Here is a 16890-nt window from a genome sequence, read left to right on the forward strand (position 1 = left end):
TCAGTTTCTCTCAGTGTCACCTCCATTTTGCAAGCCACGCCAGACCTCCCCGGAGCCTGTGGGAGAAACCAGAAGAGAAAAGGGTTGGAAAAAATGGCAAAATAATAATAATTGTCAATTCTGAGTAGCAACTGTATGCTATTACCCTGTGTACTTTTTCTATATTTTAAAACTTCCTCAAAATAAAAATTGTTTTAAAAGAAAGAAATGAAGGAAAGAAGAGCAGAAAGCACAGGACTGGGTCAGAGGCTGGGGCCAGGCCTGTGCTGGAGTGGGGCCTGGGCAGGGGCTCAGGGCAGCCCTTCTGCACAAGAGCCCCAGTGTTCACTGGGCCCGGCTGCCATCCAAGAACAACATGGTCGGCACCAGGCAGTGTCTACCCCTTCCCCACGACTCTGCTCCCAGGCAGGTGAGGGGTAGGGCCTGGCCTCAGGAGTCCCTCCTGGCCCAGCCTTGCAATCCAGGATTCCAGAGCCTGCCAACCCCTGCCTTGGGCCTGGTACTTCATAGGTGCCCCATCAATACTTGGCCAAATGGGCAGAGGGAGCAACGCCCAGACCCATCCCCCACAAACACACTCACCTTCAGGTGAATCTCCACCTTTCTGGGCCACAGTTAAGGACGGGGGCAGAAAGTAGGCTGATGTGTTAGCACCTATCAGCCCAGCTCTGCAGAGAGTCACCTTGAGCTCTCCCTCCCCTTTTTGTTTCCAAAAGAGTAGGGTTCAAGTCTCACCTCCATTGTTCACTTGCTATGTGACTTAGGGCAAATCATTCCATCTGCCTGAGTTTCTGTTTTCTCACCAGCAAAAGGGGACTCAGGATTCCTACCCCCATTTGGCTTGAGGGAAGGATAAAGATGCAATGAATGGATAACATCTAGCCTAGCATGTTTCCTGGCATACAGTGGGAACTCAGCCAAGGTGAGGACTTCTTCCTTACTTCCTGTTCTGGTGAAACCCATTCTCTTAACTCATTCATTTCTTCCAAAACCCCTGAGGAAAAAGAAGTAGGGGGACTTCCCTGGTGGCGCAGTGGTTAAGAATCCGCCTGCCAATGCAGGGGACATGGGTTCGAGCCCTGGTTTGGGAAGATCCCACATGCTGCAGAGCAACTAAGCCCGTGCTCCACAACTACTGAGCCTGCGCTCTAGAGCCCACAAGGCACAACTACTGAAGCCCGCACACCTAGAGCCCGTGCTCCGCAGCAAGTGAAGCCACTGCAATGAGAAGCCCGCGCACCGCAACGAAGAGTAGCCCCCAATTGCCACAACTAGAGAAAGCCCGCACGCAGCAATGAAGACCCAACGCAGCCAAAAATTAATTAATTAAAAAAAACAAAAAAGAAGAAGTAGGGGTGAGCCCAATTTTCTGGATAAAGAAACTGAGGCAGAGACAGCTAAAGACAGGATCACAGGATAACAGGCTCCTGGGCCCCGTTAGGAGTGCGGTGTGTGTGTATGTGTGTTTGAAAGCAACTGTCTTTGAGAGAGATTGCAAATGTAACTGGTGAAAGATTGTTTGCAAGAGAGTGAGACCATGAAGGGGAGACAGGTTTGGATGTCTCTCCCAGACCCCCTCCGCATGTCTCCTTCTGTTCTTTGTTTACTTATCTATCTCTCCCCACTACAATGTCAGCCCCTTTTTCCCCGGGACTTAGAGCAGTGTATGCCATATAATGAACCTTCAATAAACGCTTGGTAAATGAGTGAATGAATGAATGAATGACCTTGTGAGAGAGTGTCAGACTCTGCAGAGGGTCAGAGTGAGAGGTTGTGTGTTTGGGAGGGGGGCTGGACAAATGTGTGCAGATGCGGGGGGTAGGGGCAGGATTGTCAGTCTAAAGGACTTGGGCATCTCAGGGGACAGAGATTGCACAACTTGGACTATGAAAAGCCTTATTTTGCTTTTGGCTCAGGTAAATCTGGGAAGTGCCTGGAAGCTGAACGAAAGCTATGTGGGGTCCAGCTCCTGCTGGCAGCTCACCCCACCCCCCAACAACCACATTCACTGAGGAGCCAGCAGAGGACCAGCGGTGGGGAGCTGAGTCTCTCCAGGAGTCCGGGAGGTCTGGTGAGGCCCCCTCTGGGCAGGAGGCTCCCATTTGCTGGGCGTCCCCAATGCCAGGAGCCTCATCTTTCCGGGGTGCTCCAGCAAGGAAGGACCCTGGATGAGGGGAATCAGGACAGTTTTTAAAAGATAACAAACTATTTTCTTGGAACTCTGCTCAGTATTCTGTAATAATCTAAATGGGAAAAAAATTTGAAAAAGAATCAATACATGTATATGTATAACTGAGTCACTTTGCTGTACACTTGAAACTAACACAACTTTGTTAATCAACTATGTTCCAATATAAAATAAAAATAAAAAATAAAAAGATAACCAACTATTTTCTGATTTATCTTTGGGAGGAGACCATTCTTTTGTTTGAGAAGGAAAAGGAAAAAAATAACTTTAATGGGCCTTTTAGTTATGCAAAGGGAAAGCCTCTATCTCATTGGGAGTAAGGGCAGAGAGGGCTAGACTTCTCCGCATAACAAAGGGAAAGGAAGCTGCTTCCCCTAGGGCAGTGTCTCCACCAGCCAGAGCACTGACCAGGAGGCGTGCAAGAGACCCCAGTTGAAGGGTTTCCCTTCTCCTCCAGAAGCCTTCAGAGGAGCACAGGGCTTGGACTTAATGTGAGGGTTGGGTAGAGGTCAAGGGTCGGCTAACCTAGGACATGCTCAGCAGAGATGTGCGTGCAGGTGAGGCAGACCTGAGCCTAGAGGAGCTTGGTAGAGCTATTCCGGGTGCACCTATTGTGTACCAGTCACTTGAGATATAATGGTGTGGCCTGCAGGCAGTTCCTGCCTTCTATTTACAGAATTAACTGTTTAGTTACAATGTTGGAACATGTGATGAGGAATTAACAAGTCCTAAATAATCACAGCTAACATTACAAAGCAAGTGCTATATGTCAGGTAGTGTTCTAAAGGCTTACACATAAGAACATGTCTACTTTTTTTTTTCTTTTTATTGAGGTATAGTTGCTATACAATCTAATACATATATATGCCACATCTTTTTTATCCATTCATCTGTTGATGGACGATGCTTAGGTTGCTTCCATATCTTGGCAATTGTAAATAATGCTGCTATGAACATTGGGGTGCATGTACCTTTTCAAATTAGTATTTTCATTTTTTCCCATATACACCCAGGAGTAGAATTGCTGGGTCATATGGTAGTTCTATTTTTAGTTTTTTGAGAAATTTCCATACTGTTTTCCACAGTGGCTGCACCAATTTACATTCCCACCAACAGTGTGTGAGAAGAACATGTCTACTTTTTGCAACCACTTCTTGAGGATGATACTATCATTATACCTGTTTTACTGATGAGAAAATGAAGACACGGGGATGGAGTAACTTGACAAGGCCACGTGGGATGGTGCTGAGATTTGAGTCCTGCAATTTGTGCTCTGAATCACTTCACTCTTTGCTTCTTTCCCCATGCTCACAGGAGAGGAAACGTGGAAGAGGAACTGGCAAGTTAAGAGGGCTTCTCTGGGGACATGAGCTGAGACCTAAGAATGAGGTGGAACTAACCAGACCTAGAGCGGAAAGCTCATCCCAGGAAGCGGAACCACATGTGCAAGGCCCAGAGGTAGGGTGGGAGCAAGGAAGAAGTGAATGAAGGCTTCATCTGGAGACGTGGGCGGGGCCAGGTCATGCTAAGAATCTCTATAGGAAACTATTGGGAAGTTTTGAAGAGATGGTTGTGGTTGGTACAGTCAGATTTGTATTTTAAATATCACTCTGAAGGTTGTGCGGAGAACGGATGGGGGTGGGGGCAGAGGGGTGGTCTGTATGACGATTGCGCAGAAGACAGAGGAGCCAGGTTAAGCCAAGGTCTGCGGAGGTGGCAGCTCTGGACTGCTGGGTCTTGTCCCCTGGGAGGTGAAGAGCAGGGGATGGAGCGATGGACTAGAACTTGGAAGCCAGGCCTGGGTGGGGCAAAAGAGGCGGAGTCTGAAGGGGTGTGCCAGCCGGGATTGGGCTGGCCCCCTAGGGTGCTCGGCGCATTTGGGTTCGAGGAGTGGTCTCCAGGTGGGCGGGACGCTGTGCCACCCGCTATCAGGAGCTGGTCTAGGTCAGGCGGGACCAGAGATGGGCGGGGCGCTGGGCCTTTGCAGGCCAAGCAGCTGTCAGGATAGAGCTGGTCCAGGAGGGGCGGGGCCCGAAGTAGGTGAAACCCGAGGTGGGCGGGGCGTTGGGCCGCCCGCGGCCACGCCGCTGTCGCGGGTGCATTCCTGGCTCTCCGGCCGGGGGCTGAGCAGCTCCCGAGCGGAGTCTTCGGTTCCCCTGGGCGCGGGGGTAGGGGCTGGCGGGAGCTGGGACCGGGGCCACGGAGGACCCGGGTGAGTCGGAACCTTGTGCCGGGAGCGGGGCCATCTGGAGGTTCGAGGTGAGCCGGGACCCTGTGCAGGCCCAGGCTGCGCTCCCAGCCGCCAGGGGGCGAGCGGCGGCGGGGCTCCGGGAGCTGACCCCTCCCAGCACTGGGAACCTGGGCGTCCGCTCGGCGAGGGGGTGAAGGGGACGGTAAATCAGTAACCAGCAGCGCACACAGGGCCTTTTGTCCCGCTCCGTCCAAAGAGCACCCAGGCCGCGGAGCTGGTTACTCATTGCCCACCGGGGCGGGGGCGGGCCAGCTGTCCCTGCAGCTCCCTTCAGGACCCGCTGACAGGCACTTCCCCTCAAGGTGGCCGGGTAGGTGTGGAGGAGGAAGAGCGCGCTGGTCCCTCTGCTGCTGGACCGTCTGCGCGCCCCGAATAGAGATGAGGAAGTTGAGGCTCCGAGAGGTGCAGTCATTTGCCCAGGCTCCCCAAGCGCTTGAGTGCGAGAGGCTGGAGAACACAAGGACTACTTTATGCCAGAGTCAGGCCCTTCGACCCCACGTGCGGGGCAGTCGGTCGGTCAGCTGCGGCAGGTGACCCGACTAAGGTTCTGAGGTCAGGGTAGCCTGGGGGTGGGAATAAAATCCCTGGGCCTCCCACTCCACTCCCAACCCAGAGAGCTGCCCTCCCTGCAGAGCAGAGCAGAGTGAGGGGATTTCACAGAGACGGGGCAATGGAAACCGGGGGTGGGCACAGAGACAGTGGCATCTGAACCAGCTGGAGAAGTGGGGGCAGAGAGGTATGGGCAAGAGAGAAGACATGCCCGGTTTGGAAAGCCAATGGCTTCCCAGTGCTGAAGAAGCTGACTGTGCAGCCAATGAGATTGACAAGGGCAGGGAGGGAGGCCTTGGATGCTGGATAAACAGTGTGGACTGGATCCTGCTGCACACAGGCAGCCATTAAGGGCTTGTAAGCTGGTGGGTGTTGGGGGGTGGGGGGCGGAACATGGTAGACTTGTAATTTTTAAAACACTGCTGGAGAACCCAGGGAGACGTTTGCAAAGGCCCAAGCTAGAGATGACCATAGCGTGCTCTGGGTCCAGGCAGGGAAGGTGAGATGGACTAGAGAGGGATTGGACAGGTTGTGCTTCAGCTGCGGGGGCAACCCAGGGAAGAAGCAGTTCAAAGGGGGAGATAATGGCTTTGGCCAGGACAAGCTAAGTGTCCCCTGCCTCAGAACCAGAGCTGGATAGGGGGGCAGTGGCTGAGGAGAAAGGGTGCAGTGGAATTCCCGGGCAAGGTGGATCCAGAGACACCAGTGCCACCTGACTGTTACCCAGCCCCAGGTGACAGCCAGTAAGCCCCTGGGACTACACTAGTCACCCTCTTCCCCTGCCAGCTGAGGCTCAGTTTTGAGTGTTCCTTTCAGAGGATGGAGACATCGTTGGTGGCATTTGGAGGAGGGTAACTAGATGGGGTGGGAGTGTACATCACACCTGACAGGAACAGCACCCGCAGCGGAGGTGGCTGGCCGAGAGCAGACCAAGGGTGACAGTCATGGGGACGGGGAAGGGGAAGAAAACATTCCAACATTCTGTGTGCCCAGCCCTACATACATTCTCTTTTCTCCTCAAAGCAGTCCTGTGAGGACAGCAGCCCAGAGAAGGACAGGGACTTGCAAGTTGGTAAGAGTCAGGATTTGAAGTTGGCTCTGTCAGACACTGGAGTCTACATTCTTTACAAGAGCTTGTGTGCCTCTGACGGAGCTGTGGGGACACAAAAAAACAGAGGTAACCCCAGAATGCAATTCTGGTTCAGAATGAGGAAGAACTTTTGCTTGCCATAGAATGTACTGCCTTGTTAGTAGTGAGCACCCTGCCACTGCAGGTATCCAAAGCTGGTCATGGAAATGTCAGCAATGCTATAAGGAGCGGGGGTCAGATCAGATAACATCCAGATGCTGAAGTTTGGCCTTGTATTATATTTCAGATTTTTTTTTCGGGGGGGTTGCTCTTCAGTAATAAATTCATTTATTCAGCAAAAAATAAATTATGTGTGCTGAGAGAGAGCAGAATACGTGTCTCCATTCTCTGCTTCCTTCTAAGGAAAGAATCCCAAGCCTGCCCTTTTTGTGAACTTGTGCCGGGGTCTCAGCAGGACCCAAGGAGAGCAGGAAGCCCAGCCCCGGCCCCGCACCATACAACCTACTGTGGGGAGGCCTTGGGCTCTGACAACAGCAGAGCTGGTTCTAGTCTCTGCCCTGACGCTGCCTAGCAGGGGCTTGGACAAGTCGGCATTTCTTGTCTCAGTTTCCTCATCCGCAAGATAGCGGCGTAGCGCCAACAAAGGTGCACGTCTAGCACGAGTTCTTCGCCCTCTCTGTTTCAGGAAGGCAGTCAGTGGGAGGCCCAGCCTGGGTCCCTGTGAGCAGCAGGAAGGAGATGCGGCTGCTGTTGGCCCTGTTGGGGGTCCTGCTGGGGGCACCTGGGGCTCCAGCTTTGTCCCTTGAGGCCTCTGAGGAAGCGGAGCTGGGTATGGCCTCTAAGATGGGAGAGGGTGGCAGGGGTGGGAAGAGTGGGCATCAGGAGGGGGCTGCTGGCTGAGCAAGGCTGGAGAAGATCCTGGCCCAGGCTCTGAGGAGGTGGCAGCAGGGCAGGACCAACCACTGAGACTCAGTGTCTGGCTCCCAGCAAGCATCCACCTATCTCTGTGTCCACAAGAGAGACTGGCCTTGCAGGGTGCAGGGCCCTGAGGTGGGCCGCAGAGCTGGTGGTGAGCCCCTTGGCTGTGTGTGTGTGTGCGTGTGTTGCGTGTGTGTGTTCTGTGCGCTGGGTGTGTGGCTTGGGAGGCCCAGCCAGCATGTGTGGTGTATGCACTATGAGTGTGATGTGCCCCAGAGGTGTAGGTGTGTGCCCTATACGTGGCACCTGTAGCATGTGCCTTGTGTGTATATGTGTGTTTCCTGGACAGTGGCATGTCCTGTCCAGCATGTGTGCTACGCACCGTGTGTGTGAAATGCACCAGAGGCGTGGCATTTGCCCTGCACATACCGTCTGTAGCATGTGGTTGTGTGTACGTGGAGGAGCAGCGGTGTCCAGCATGTGTCGAGGGGTGCTCCTGCCATGAGTGTGCAGCATGTTCTCTGTATGCAGGGGGCTGACCCAGCTCACTGCCCTCTGCCCTCGGCCCACAGAGCCCTGCCTGGCCCCCAGCCCGGAGCAGCAAGAGCAGGAGCTGACTGTGGCCCTTGGGCAGCCTGTGCGGTTATGCTGTGGGTGGGCCGAGCGCAGTGGCCACTGGTACAAGGAGGGCAGTCGCCTGGCACCTGCTGGCCGGGTACGAGGCTGGAGAGGCCGCTTGGAGATCGCCAGCTTCCTACCCGAAGACGCTGGCCGATACCTCTGCCTGACACGAGGCTCCATGCTTGTCCTGCACAATGTCACCTTGGTTGTGGATGGTAAGGGGGTCTGGCAGTGGCTAAGGGGTCGCTGGGGAGAGAAACTCTCTGTCCTGGGCCTCAAATGCCTCCCTCTGTCCCTGACATAGACTCCATGACCTCCAGCAATGGTGATGAGGACCCCAAGACCCACAGAGGCCCCTCGAATGAGCACATTTACCCCCAGCAAGGTCAGTGTGACTCCTCAAGGACTCATTCCCCTGCCTTCCACCTGGTCACTGAGAAGAGATCTATGTGTAAACAGGTGGTCCTCCTGAGGGCACTGAGTTCTCCCTTCCCCTCCCCGCCAGCACCCTACTGGACACACCCCCAGCGCATGGAGAAGAAACTGCATGCAGTGCCTGCTGGGAACACCATCAAGTTCCGCTGTCCAGCTGCAGGCAACCCCACGCCCACCATCCGCTGGCTCAAGGATGGACAGGACTTCCATGGGGAGCATCGCATTGGAGGCATTCGGGTGAGTCTCCGGGTTCCCCCACCGGTCCCCTCAAGTCAAACCCACAGTTCTTTCTCTACTGAGGAAGGCAGCTGCAGGGCCCCAGAAGGAGCACTAGACTGTGGACTTGGACAGCTCTGGTTCAAGTTCCCACTCTGCCACTCTCTGGCAAGTGACTTAACCTCTCAACCTTAGCAACTCCATGTGTAAAGTGGGAAGGATCACTGACCAGCAGGTATTAATATGCTTTAGCAGCTCATTCTCATGATGAGACCCTACAGGGTCAGTTCCAGGCTCTAGTCTCAGAGGAAGGTGAGACTCAGAGAGGGCAAAAACTGGTTCAAGGTGGCACAGCTCAGAAGAAGTAGAGCTAAAACTCAAGGACTCGAACTCACGGCTCAGATACTTCTTGGGGCCTTCTCCTTTGTTCCAAGGTCCCTAGCCTTGGCGTGGCCTCCCCAGGGCCTAGAGAGCTTGAGAAGACCCCCGCGGGCAGAATATAGCCTCCTCATGCTCTGGTCCCCTGGATGGGCATGGTTCGGTGGCCCCTCATGGACACTTCTCCTGCTCCCAGCTGCGCCACCAGCACTGGAGCCTGGTGATGGAAAGCGTGGTGCCCTCGGACCGTGGCACATACACCTGCCTTGTGGAGAACTCTTTGGGCAGCATCCGCTACAGCTATCTGCTGGACGTGCTGGGTGAGCGGGCGGGCGGGCGGGCAAGGCGGTGTCAGGGTGGGAGCCCTGACCCTGCCCTCAGGTGGGACCCAGTCTGGCAGGCAAGATGGACTTTTAGATGACTCACTCAAGCTACTCAAATTGCCCAGGCGGGTCCAAGAGAAGCACAGAGGATAATGTGGGCTTGGAGGAGCAGGGCTCGGCTGAGGGGAAACATGGGAAAGACATCTAGGCAGAGAGCACAGGCTGAGTAAAGGCCCTAGGCATAAAGAACACAATGCATTTGTGCGGACGTATATGCCTGGGGTGTGGCATTTAAGCAGAGAGCCAGGCCTGGAGGGTTTTTGAGTGCTAGGCTGAGAAGTTGTCCTTGACCCCAAAGACAATGGGGAGCCATGGAAGGTTTAAACAGTGTAAGAAGGGGATGAACATGGTCTGAGCTGAGTATCAGGAAGTTCCCTCCCTTGAGCTGGGTGGGAGGCTGGAGGCAGGTGACCAGGGTGCTTCTGTGGGTGCCTGGTCAGGGCTGACGGCCCGGCCCCGCCCCAGAGCGGTCCCCGCACCGGCCCATCCTGCAGGCGGGGCTCCCAGCCAACACCACAGCTGTGGTGGGCAGCGACGTGGAGCTGCTCTGCAAGGTGTACAGCGACGCCCAGCCCCACATCCAGTGGCTGAAGCACATTGTCGTCAATGGCAGCAGCTTCGGTGCCGATGGCTTCCCCTATGTGCAAGTCTTAAAGGTCCAGTCCCTGCCGGCACCTGACTCTACCATTCTCCCACGGGTGGTAGGGAGTTGTCCCCAGCTCCCTTCCTGGCCGCAGTGTGGCCCCAGGCCCTGCTGTGACCCCTGAATGTGTCCCCCTTCCCCAGACAGCAGACATCAATAGCTCGGAGGTGGAGGTCCTATACCTTCGGAATGTGTCTGCTGAGGATGCAGGCGAGTACACCTGCCTGGCGGGCAACTCCATCGGCCTTTCCTACCAGTCAGCCTGGCTCACGGTGCTGACAGGTGAGCTCCTGAGGGGGCCAGGAGAGGCTGCGGGATTCTGCTGTGGTCCCACAGGGCTGTGACCTGTTGGGTAGATAGTCTTCCTTGGCCTGTGGGGTCTGGATTTGGGATGTGGTGTGTGGATTTGTGTGTTTGATTCTGCTTGTAGCGGTCCCTCTATGCGTGTCCACATGTGACTGTCCGTGTGACTCTCTGGGGTGTGGGTATGCGGGACGGGGTGTAAATGCAGTTTTCTTGGTGTGTGTCCCTGTGTATGTTGGGAGCCATGAGGGCCTCAGTTAGAGGGAGTAGGGCCAGCCATCTGATCACTGACTGGTCAGTTTCTGTCTGTGTGTATGTCTCTCTGTGGGCAGAGGAGGATCTCATGTGGACGGCAACAGCGCCTGAGGGCAGGTACACGGACATCATCCTGTACACATCAGGCTCTCTGGCTTTGATGGTGCTCCTGCTTCTGGCCGGGCTGTATCGCAGGCAGGTGCTCCTCGGCCGGCACCCCCGGCAGCCTGCCACTGTGCAGAAATTGTCCCGCTTCCCTCTGGCCCGACAGGTACCAACCATGCTGTCCCCACCTCTGTGTCCCCGTAGTGAGGCTCTGGGCCGGCTTTCCTGCCTCAGCTTGCCTTCAGCAGACAGACCAGGTCTCTCACTTTGCAGTTCTCCCTGGAGTCAGGCTCCTCAGCCAAGTCAAGCTCGTCCCTGGTGCGGGGTGTCCGTCTCTCCTCCAGTGGCCCCCCCTTGCTTGCGGGCCTCGTGAATCTAGACCTACCTCTCGACCCACTGTGGGAGTTCCCCCGGGACAGGTATGCGGTGCCGAGGGAGGGTGGGGATCAGACTCTGGGCAGGAATGATGCCCTGATGGCTGAGGCCTCGTCTCTCTCATCTGCAGGCTGGTCCTGGGAAAGCCCCTGGGCGAGGGCTGCTTCGGGCAGGTGGTGTGTGCAGAGGCCTTTGGTATGGACCCCATCCGGCCTGACCAAGCCAGCACTGTGGCCGTCAAGATGCTTAAAGGTGAGTTTGGCAGCCTGGGGGAGATCCGGTGGCCTTGGGAGTAACAGACGGGGCTCTCAGTGCTAGCGGGTGAGCACTGAGGGCCAAGAGAGGCTACCCGATCCCACCCGTGGGCCTGGGGCCCAACTCTGCTGCTGACCCTGGCAAGTCATTTCTGAGCTTCAGTTTCCTCACGTGTCACATTGGGTAAATAATAGTCCCTGCCTCCCAGCGCAAGGTTTGTGGAAAGTGCCTGGTGCCTAAAGTCTTAACCATTGGGATGATGATGACTACAAGGGTTTAGGGTGATGGGTTTGATACCCCGTGTCAGCCTTGGCCTCAAATAACCTTGTCAGCCTTGAAGGCCTCCACCTCATTCCCCCATGATTCCCCCGCAAATCACACCCTCAGCCTCCCCCAGGCCCTTCCCAGGTCTGTCCCCCTGTGTTCACCACTGTCTTGGAGAACAGCCCAGGCAGCAACCCCAAGGGGCTCAGAGCACACCTGGGACCCACCATCGGGGCCTCTTGCTGCTGTTCCCCAGCCCCCTCTTTAAGAGCAGCCCAAACCGCTGTTCTGCTCCCCCCGCCCCTCCTCTCTGCACAGCTGGGGCCACCTGGCACTTTCTGGGAGGCAGGGATTGAGAAATGTGCATTGTGAGGTCTGGTGGGGAGGGTATGTCATTGGCCCAGGGCCACAGGTCAGCCCTGGGGGCTCAGCCCCTGGTCCTTAGCCTTCTCAAAAGAAGCTGGAGCAGTGTCTTCTTGGCCTCCCCATCTGCGCCCCACTGGCAGCTCCCTGAATTCCCAGGCCAGATGGACGCCAGGCCTTGGTCAGACAGACCTCAGGTCGCCAGCCCGCTTCCCGCCCCCGGGAGTTCTCACCCCATTCAGGGAGTAACACCAAGCCCTCCAGACAGAGAGCTTCCTTCCTGTTCAGAGCTCTTCCCTCTCTCTCCTGTTTCCTGGTCCCACTCACTGGCAGGCCTACCACTTTTATAGTTTTTTTTAATTTATTTATGGCTGTGTTGGGTCTTCGTTTCTGTGCGAGGGCTTTCTCCAGTTGTGACGAGCGGGGGCCACTCTTCATTGCGGCGCGCGGGCCTCTCACTATCGCGGCCTCTCTTGTTGCGGAGCACAGGCTCCAGACACGCAGGCTCAGTAGTTGTGGCCCACAGGCCTAGTTGCTCCGCGGCATGTGGGATCTTCCCAGACCAGGGCTCGAACCCATGTCCGCTGCATTAGCAGGCAGATTCTCAACCACTGCGCCACCAGGGAAGCCCCCCTACCACTTTTAGATCCTTGATCTTGTTGCATCCTTGAAACTGCTATGAGAGTAGGGCACAATCCATTGTCCCGTTTCATACAGGATGATCCTGAGGTTCAGAGAGGTTAAGAGATTGTTTCAAGGCCACACAGCCTAGCAGGAATTCAGGCCCAGACCTTCCTGACTCTGAGTCCAGGGCTCCGTGTCCTGTCCCCAACCCAAAGTCTCGCTTATGTAGTCACCCTGGCTGTCATCCTTACAGACAATGCCTCCGACAAGGATTTGGCAGACCTGGTCTCTGAGATGGAGGTGATGAAGCTGATTGGCCGACACAAGAACATTATCAACCTGCTGGGTGTCTGCACCCAGGAAGGTGGGGTGGGGCAGGGCTAGGGATGGGGACGGTTGGGATGCGGAGCCACAGCCTCAGTAGCTTCCCTGTCCCCCCTCGCCTCTGTAGGGCCCCTGTACGTGATTGTGGAGTGTGCCGCCAAGGGAAACCTGCGGGAGTTCCTGCGAGCCCGCCGCCCCCCAGGCCCTGACCTCAGCCCTGACGGGCCTCGGAGCAGCGAGGGGCCACTCTCCTTCCCTGCGCTGGTCTCCTGCGCCTACCAGGTGGCCCGGGGCATGCAGTACCTGGAGTCGCGGAAGGTACAGGCAGCGGGCAGCACTCTGGACCACTCCAACTGCCCCATCCCCACACTTTCCTGCCCTGCATTAAATGCCCCAACTTCTCCCTCCCCTTTTTCATTACCCTGTGTTCCTGAGTCCTTCTGTAACCCCTCAGTCCTTCTGTACACAGTTGACGCTGCATATCCCCATTCCTTCCTCACATAACTCCCTACCACACAGGTAGGAAGAGGCAGTGCAGGAGAGAGGGTGTGGGCCCTGAAGTTAGTTGGCTTAGGTTTCCCCTCTGTGAATCTTGACTTCCTCATCTGTAAAATGGGTGGATGATCCCTACCCCCAGGGTTACTGTGAGGTCCTGTGTGCCTAGCTTCCAGCTGTGTCCTCATAAACCTAAGACCCCTGCCCTGCCCCCAGTGCATCCACCGGGATCTGGCTGCCCGCAACGTGCTGGTGACCGAGGACAATGTGATGAAGATCGCTGACTTTGGGCTGGCCCGCGGCATCCACCACATTGACTACTACAAGAAAACTAGCAATGTAAGGGAGGCAGGGCAGAACTCAGTAGGGGCGGGGCACCGGGACCTGTGGGACTTAGCAGCAATGTGCACTCTTCTCCCCTCCAGGGCCGCCTGCCTGTCAAGTGGATGGCACCTGAGGCCTTGTTTGACAGAGTCTACACACACCAGAGTGACGTGTGGGTCCTAGAAGCTGGGGCCTGGGGTGTCTGCAGGCGATCATTATCCTACCCCACAGAAAGGGAAAAGCTCTTGCCCAGGGTCACACAGCCCTGGGACCTGAATGGGACTAGACTCTAAAAGAAACCTTAATCCCAACCCCCATGGTGGATCATAGCTGTGGGGTCCGCCATCCTAGTCCCAGGGGTAGTGGGTGAAGCTGTGCCCTGCTGAGCCTGGGTTCTGCCTCCAGGTGGTCATTTGGGATCCTGCTGTGGGAGATCTGTACCCTCGGGGGCTCCCCGTACCCTGGCATCCCAGTGGAGGAGCTGTTCTCGCTGCTACGGGAGGGGCATCGGATGGACCGGCCCCCACGCTGCCCCCCAGAGCTGTGAGGCCTCACCCCACTCTACCCCGCTTTCCAGTCCTTCGCCTCTGCCCTGACCTTGACCTCAGGGCCTGGCCATAGAGAGTGGTTAGCACTAACTCACTGTCACCACCTCCTCCTCAGCCCAGCAGGGAGGTCCTGGCCTGGTACCCTTCCACTGAATGGCCTCACTTACCCCATGTCAAACCCTACCCCTTCCTCACACCCCCCACCCAGGGCCGTGAGGTCCCCGCTCACCCAGGCCTGAGGCTCCTTCTGACGCTCCCCCACACCTCTCCCAGGTACGGGCTGATGCGTGAGTGCTGGCACGCAGCACCCTCTCAGAGGCCCACTTTCAAGCAGCTGGTGGAGGCACTGGACAAGGTCCTGCTGGCCGTCTCTGAGGAGGTACTGTGCCCCTGTTGTCCCAGGACCCCCTGTGCCCACTTCCCTCTGGGCCTTGTCCCACCTGACCACCAGGGCTGACCAGCACTGTTCCCCATAGTACCTCGACCTCCGCCTAACCTTTGGACCCTACTCCCCTGCTGGCGGGGACGCCAGCAGCACCTGCTCCTCCAGCGACTCTGTCTTCAGCCACGACCCCCTGCCCCTGGGGCCCAGCCCCTTCTCCTTCCCTGGGGTGCAGACATGAGCAGGGGCACAAAGTTGTATGGGCAGGCCGGCCAGCAGCCTTGGGCCTCCTGGCTGAGCCGCAAGCTGGTGGTGCTTGACCTTGGCACCCCCAGGCCCTGACCTAAAGGTACTGTCCCAGATCTCTGGTTCTGCTTTGGGGAGGTCTGTCTTTGGTCCTGGGGTCCCTAGTTGAGACTCCTGCTCTGGCCTCTGGGTCTCAAGCCAGAGTTCAACCCCAGTCTCAAGGCCTTGCCCTTGCCTTGGAATCATGGCCCCAGTGTTCTAATGGCTTGTTAAGGTTCTGCTTGGCCTCCTGGGCCTTGGCACTCGGTCCTTGTTACAGGGCTTTGGTTGGACCTGGCTGTAAGGCAGTCCTAAATCTCCCCACTTCCCTACACCAAGAAAGGTCTTGGGCCTCTGAACCCCATTTCCCCAGGCCTCCCCTGCCTCCCCTCTGCTGCTTATCCCAGCATCTCGGTGGAAGGAGCACTGGCCCCTTTGCTAGCTGAGAGGCTGGAAGCCTGCCAAAACACAGAAGCAAATGGCCTTTTATAAATTATTTTTTTTTTTGCAATAAACCACTGTGTGCCTGCCTGGTGTCTTCCCTGCAGCGGGTGGAGGGGGAACAGGGTGGAGAGATCCCCGAGCTGGGAGTTTTGCCTGGGTGACACAGACTGAGGGCTCCATGCCCGGCCGTGGGTTTACATCCACCTCCAGCTGCCTCAGGGTGGACCCAGGAGCCTGTGTGAACCTCTGTCTTAGTCTGTCTTACCAGCACCATCTTGTATATGTGATAGAGTGAACGAGCGCTAACGGGCAGAGGAGTCCACGCGGCACCACCCACTTGGCAGGACTCCTGTACCCTCTGCATATGTGTATGTGTGTGCGTACCCTGGGACTGTCCCCAAGGGAGCTGGCAGCACCCCTCCCCCATCTGCTCAGCATTAACCAAGCTGACCGTTAACACAGCGTGAAAGCCTGAAACTCAGCTTCGAGGCTGCTGCCCGCTCCCACGCTCTGCGGCTCAGGCTGGGGGCTTGTGGAGGCTGTGCCCGCCCCGTCCCACCCTGGCCAGTTTCCCAGGCAACAGCTGGTTGCCGCCTGGCTGGGCTGCAGCTGTCTCTGCCTGCCTGGTCCTCGCCTGGGGAGGCCATCATGGCCCTGTTCTCAAACACCCTCTTGGGGGTGGAGGGATCAGCTTCCCAGGGCTCTGAGCCTGGAACCTTCTCCAGCTCCATCCCAGTGGTTACTGCTGCTCTTCAGCCCCTGAATCACAAGGAGATAACAGACCCAGCGCCTGGTGCTCTTTTCTGCCCTGCCCTGCTGGAACAGGGGTGCCCATCCAGGACACATCATTTGTGGAAGCTGCCTGGATTGCCCCCGTGGCCTCCCAGGGGGTGGTGGCTGAAAGTACATACAGGGTCAGAAGGGACTGGATTTAAGGATTTGGGACTGGGGCCATCCTGGAAGACTGAGCAGCAGCTCATGGCCATGCTTCTCTTCCTACTCCAGGTCTCCTGACACACCCACTGTGCCCTCTCTGCTTCACCGTGTCCCAAATTGAACTACTCATTTTCCCCCCAAAACTGTACCTCCTCCAGGAAGCCCCATCTCAGAGAAAGCACCAGGCCTAAACCCAGGGAGTCATCCCTGACCTCTTCCTTTCCCTTAGGAGCCCTGTTCCCTAATGGATGGAGACAACACTGGACTTGGAGCCAGGAAGTTCAAAGCCTGCCACTTCCAGTGCGCCAAGGCCAGTGCTCTCACTTCTTTGAGTGTCAGTTTCTTTGCCTATATGAATGGGGTGCTCCTGCCTTGCCTACCTCCCACGGCTTAGGGTTTAGGATGAAATAGGTCTTGGATGAGCACATGCTTGGGGAAGGACGCCCTGCAGAGTTCACACGGGTCATGCCAAGTGTTTCGCTAAGAACAGGTGCTTGGGGCTTCCCTGGTGATGCAGTGGTTAAGAATCCTCCTGCCAATGAAGGGGACACGGGTCTGAGCCCTGGTCCAGGAAGATCCCACATGCTGCGGAGCAGCTAAGCCCGTGCGCCACAACTACTGAAGCCCGTGTGCCTAGAGCCCATGCTATGCAACAAGAGAAGCCACTGCAATGAGAAGCCCGCGCACTGCAACAGAGACCCAACGCAGCCAAAAATAAATTAATTAAATTAATTAATTAATTTAAAAAAAAAAAACAGGTGCTTGGCCTTTGCGGTGGCCCTGAGTGTCCCCCTCCCCGCCCAAGGTCTCCTCCATCCCCTTCCCTCCCATTCCCTTGCAGGTGGCTCTACAGGCAGCTTCCAGCTCTTGGCTTATGCTCCCCCTGCGCTCAAGAACTCCCTCTGGCTCCCTGGAGTCCCCCCAAACTTTCTGACT

The 16890-nt window shown here is 56.4% G+C and overlaps 1 protein-coding gene across 15 annotated transcripts; it reads left to right on the top strand.

The window, feature by feature from the left end:
* The first annotated feature begins 4253 nt into the window (after nucleotides 1-4253).
* Nucleotides 4254-16658, top strand: FGFR4 (fibroblast growth factor receptor 4). Of its 15 annotated transcripts, XM_057541251.1 has the most exons (20): nucleotides 4254-4447; nucleotides 6012-6165; nucleotides 6764-6907; nucleotides 7569-7832; nucleotides 7922-8002; nucleotides 8123-8289; nucleotides 8843-8966; nucleotides 9495-9685; nucleotides 9816-9954; nucleotides 10308-10501; nucleotides 10609-10754; nucleotides 10841-10962; nucleotides 12470-12580; nucleotides 12668-12858; nucleotides 13252-13374; nucleotides 13461-13531; nucleotides 13765-13902; nucleotides 14181-14286; nucleotides 16184-16264; nucleotides 16445-16658. In XM_057541251.1, the coding sequence occupies exons 3-20, from the start codon at nucleotides 6817-6819 to the stop codon at nucleotides 16511-16513; spliced, it is 2409 nt and encodes an 802-aa protein (XP_057397234.1). In that variant the 5' UTR covers nucleotides 4254-4447; nucleotides 6012-6165; nucleotides 6764-6816; the 3' UTR covers nucleotides 16514-16658. The 15 variants fall into 15 exon arrangements, with proteins under 15 accessions (XP_057397234.1, XP_007169822.2, XP_057397231.1 ...); XM_007169760.2 differs by lacking the exon at nucleotides 16445-16658 and having other exon boundaries at nucleotides 16184-16429; XM_057541248.1 differs by lacking the exon at nucleotides 16445-16658 and having other exon boundaries at nucleotides 6012-6060; nucleotides 16184-16429.
* Nucleotides 16659-16890: the final 232 nt, after the last annotated feature.

The sequence above is a fragment of the Balaenoptera acutorostrata genome, chromosome 2 (genome assembly GCF_949987535.1).
Source record: "Balaenoptera acutorostrata chromosome 2, mBalAcu1.1, whole genome shotgun sequence".
Lineage (NCBI taxonomy): Eukaryota > Metazoa > Chordata > Mammalia > Artiodactyla > Balaenopteridae > Balaenoptera > Balaenoptera acutorostrata.

What these genes read in the sequence shown, in the direction of transcription:
- FGFR4 (XM_007169760.2), top strand. Translation starts at nt 6,817, where the DNA reads ATGCGGCTGCTGTTGGCCCTGTTGGGGGTCCTGCTGGGGGCACCTGGG. An exon ending in CTGGCTCACGGTGCTGACAG is followed by an intron (nt 9,955 to 10,307) that starts GTGAGCTCCTGA and finishes CTCTGTGGGCAG; the next exon opens with AGGAGGATCTCATGTGGACG. An exon ending in TGGGAGTTCCCCCGGGACAG is followed by an intron (nt 10,755 to 10,840) that starts GTATGCGGTGCC and finishes TCTCATCTGCAG; the next exon opens with GCTGGTCCTGGGAAAGCCCC.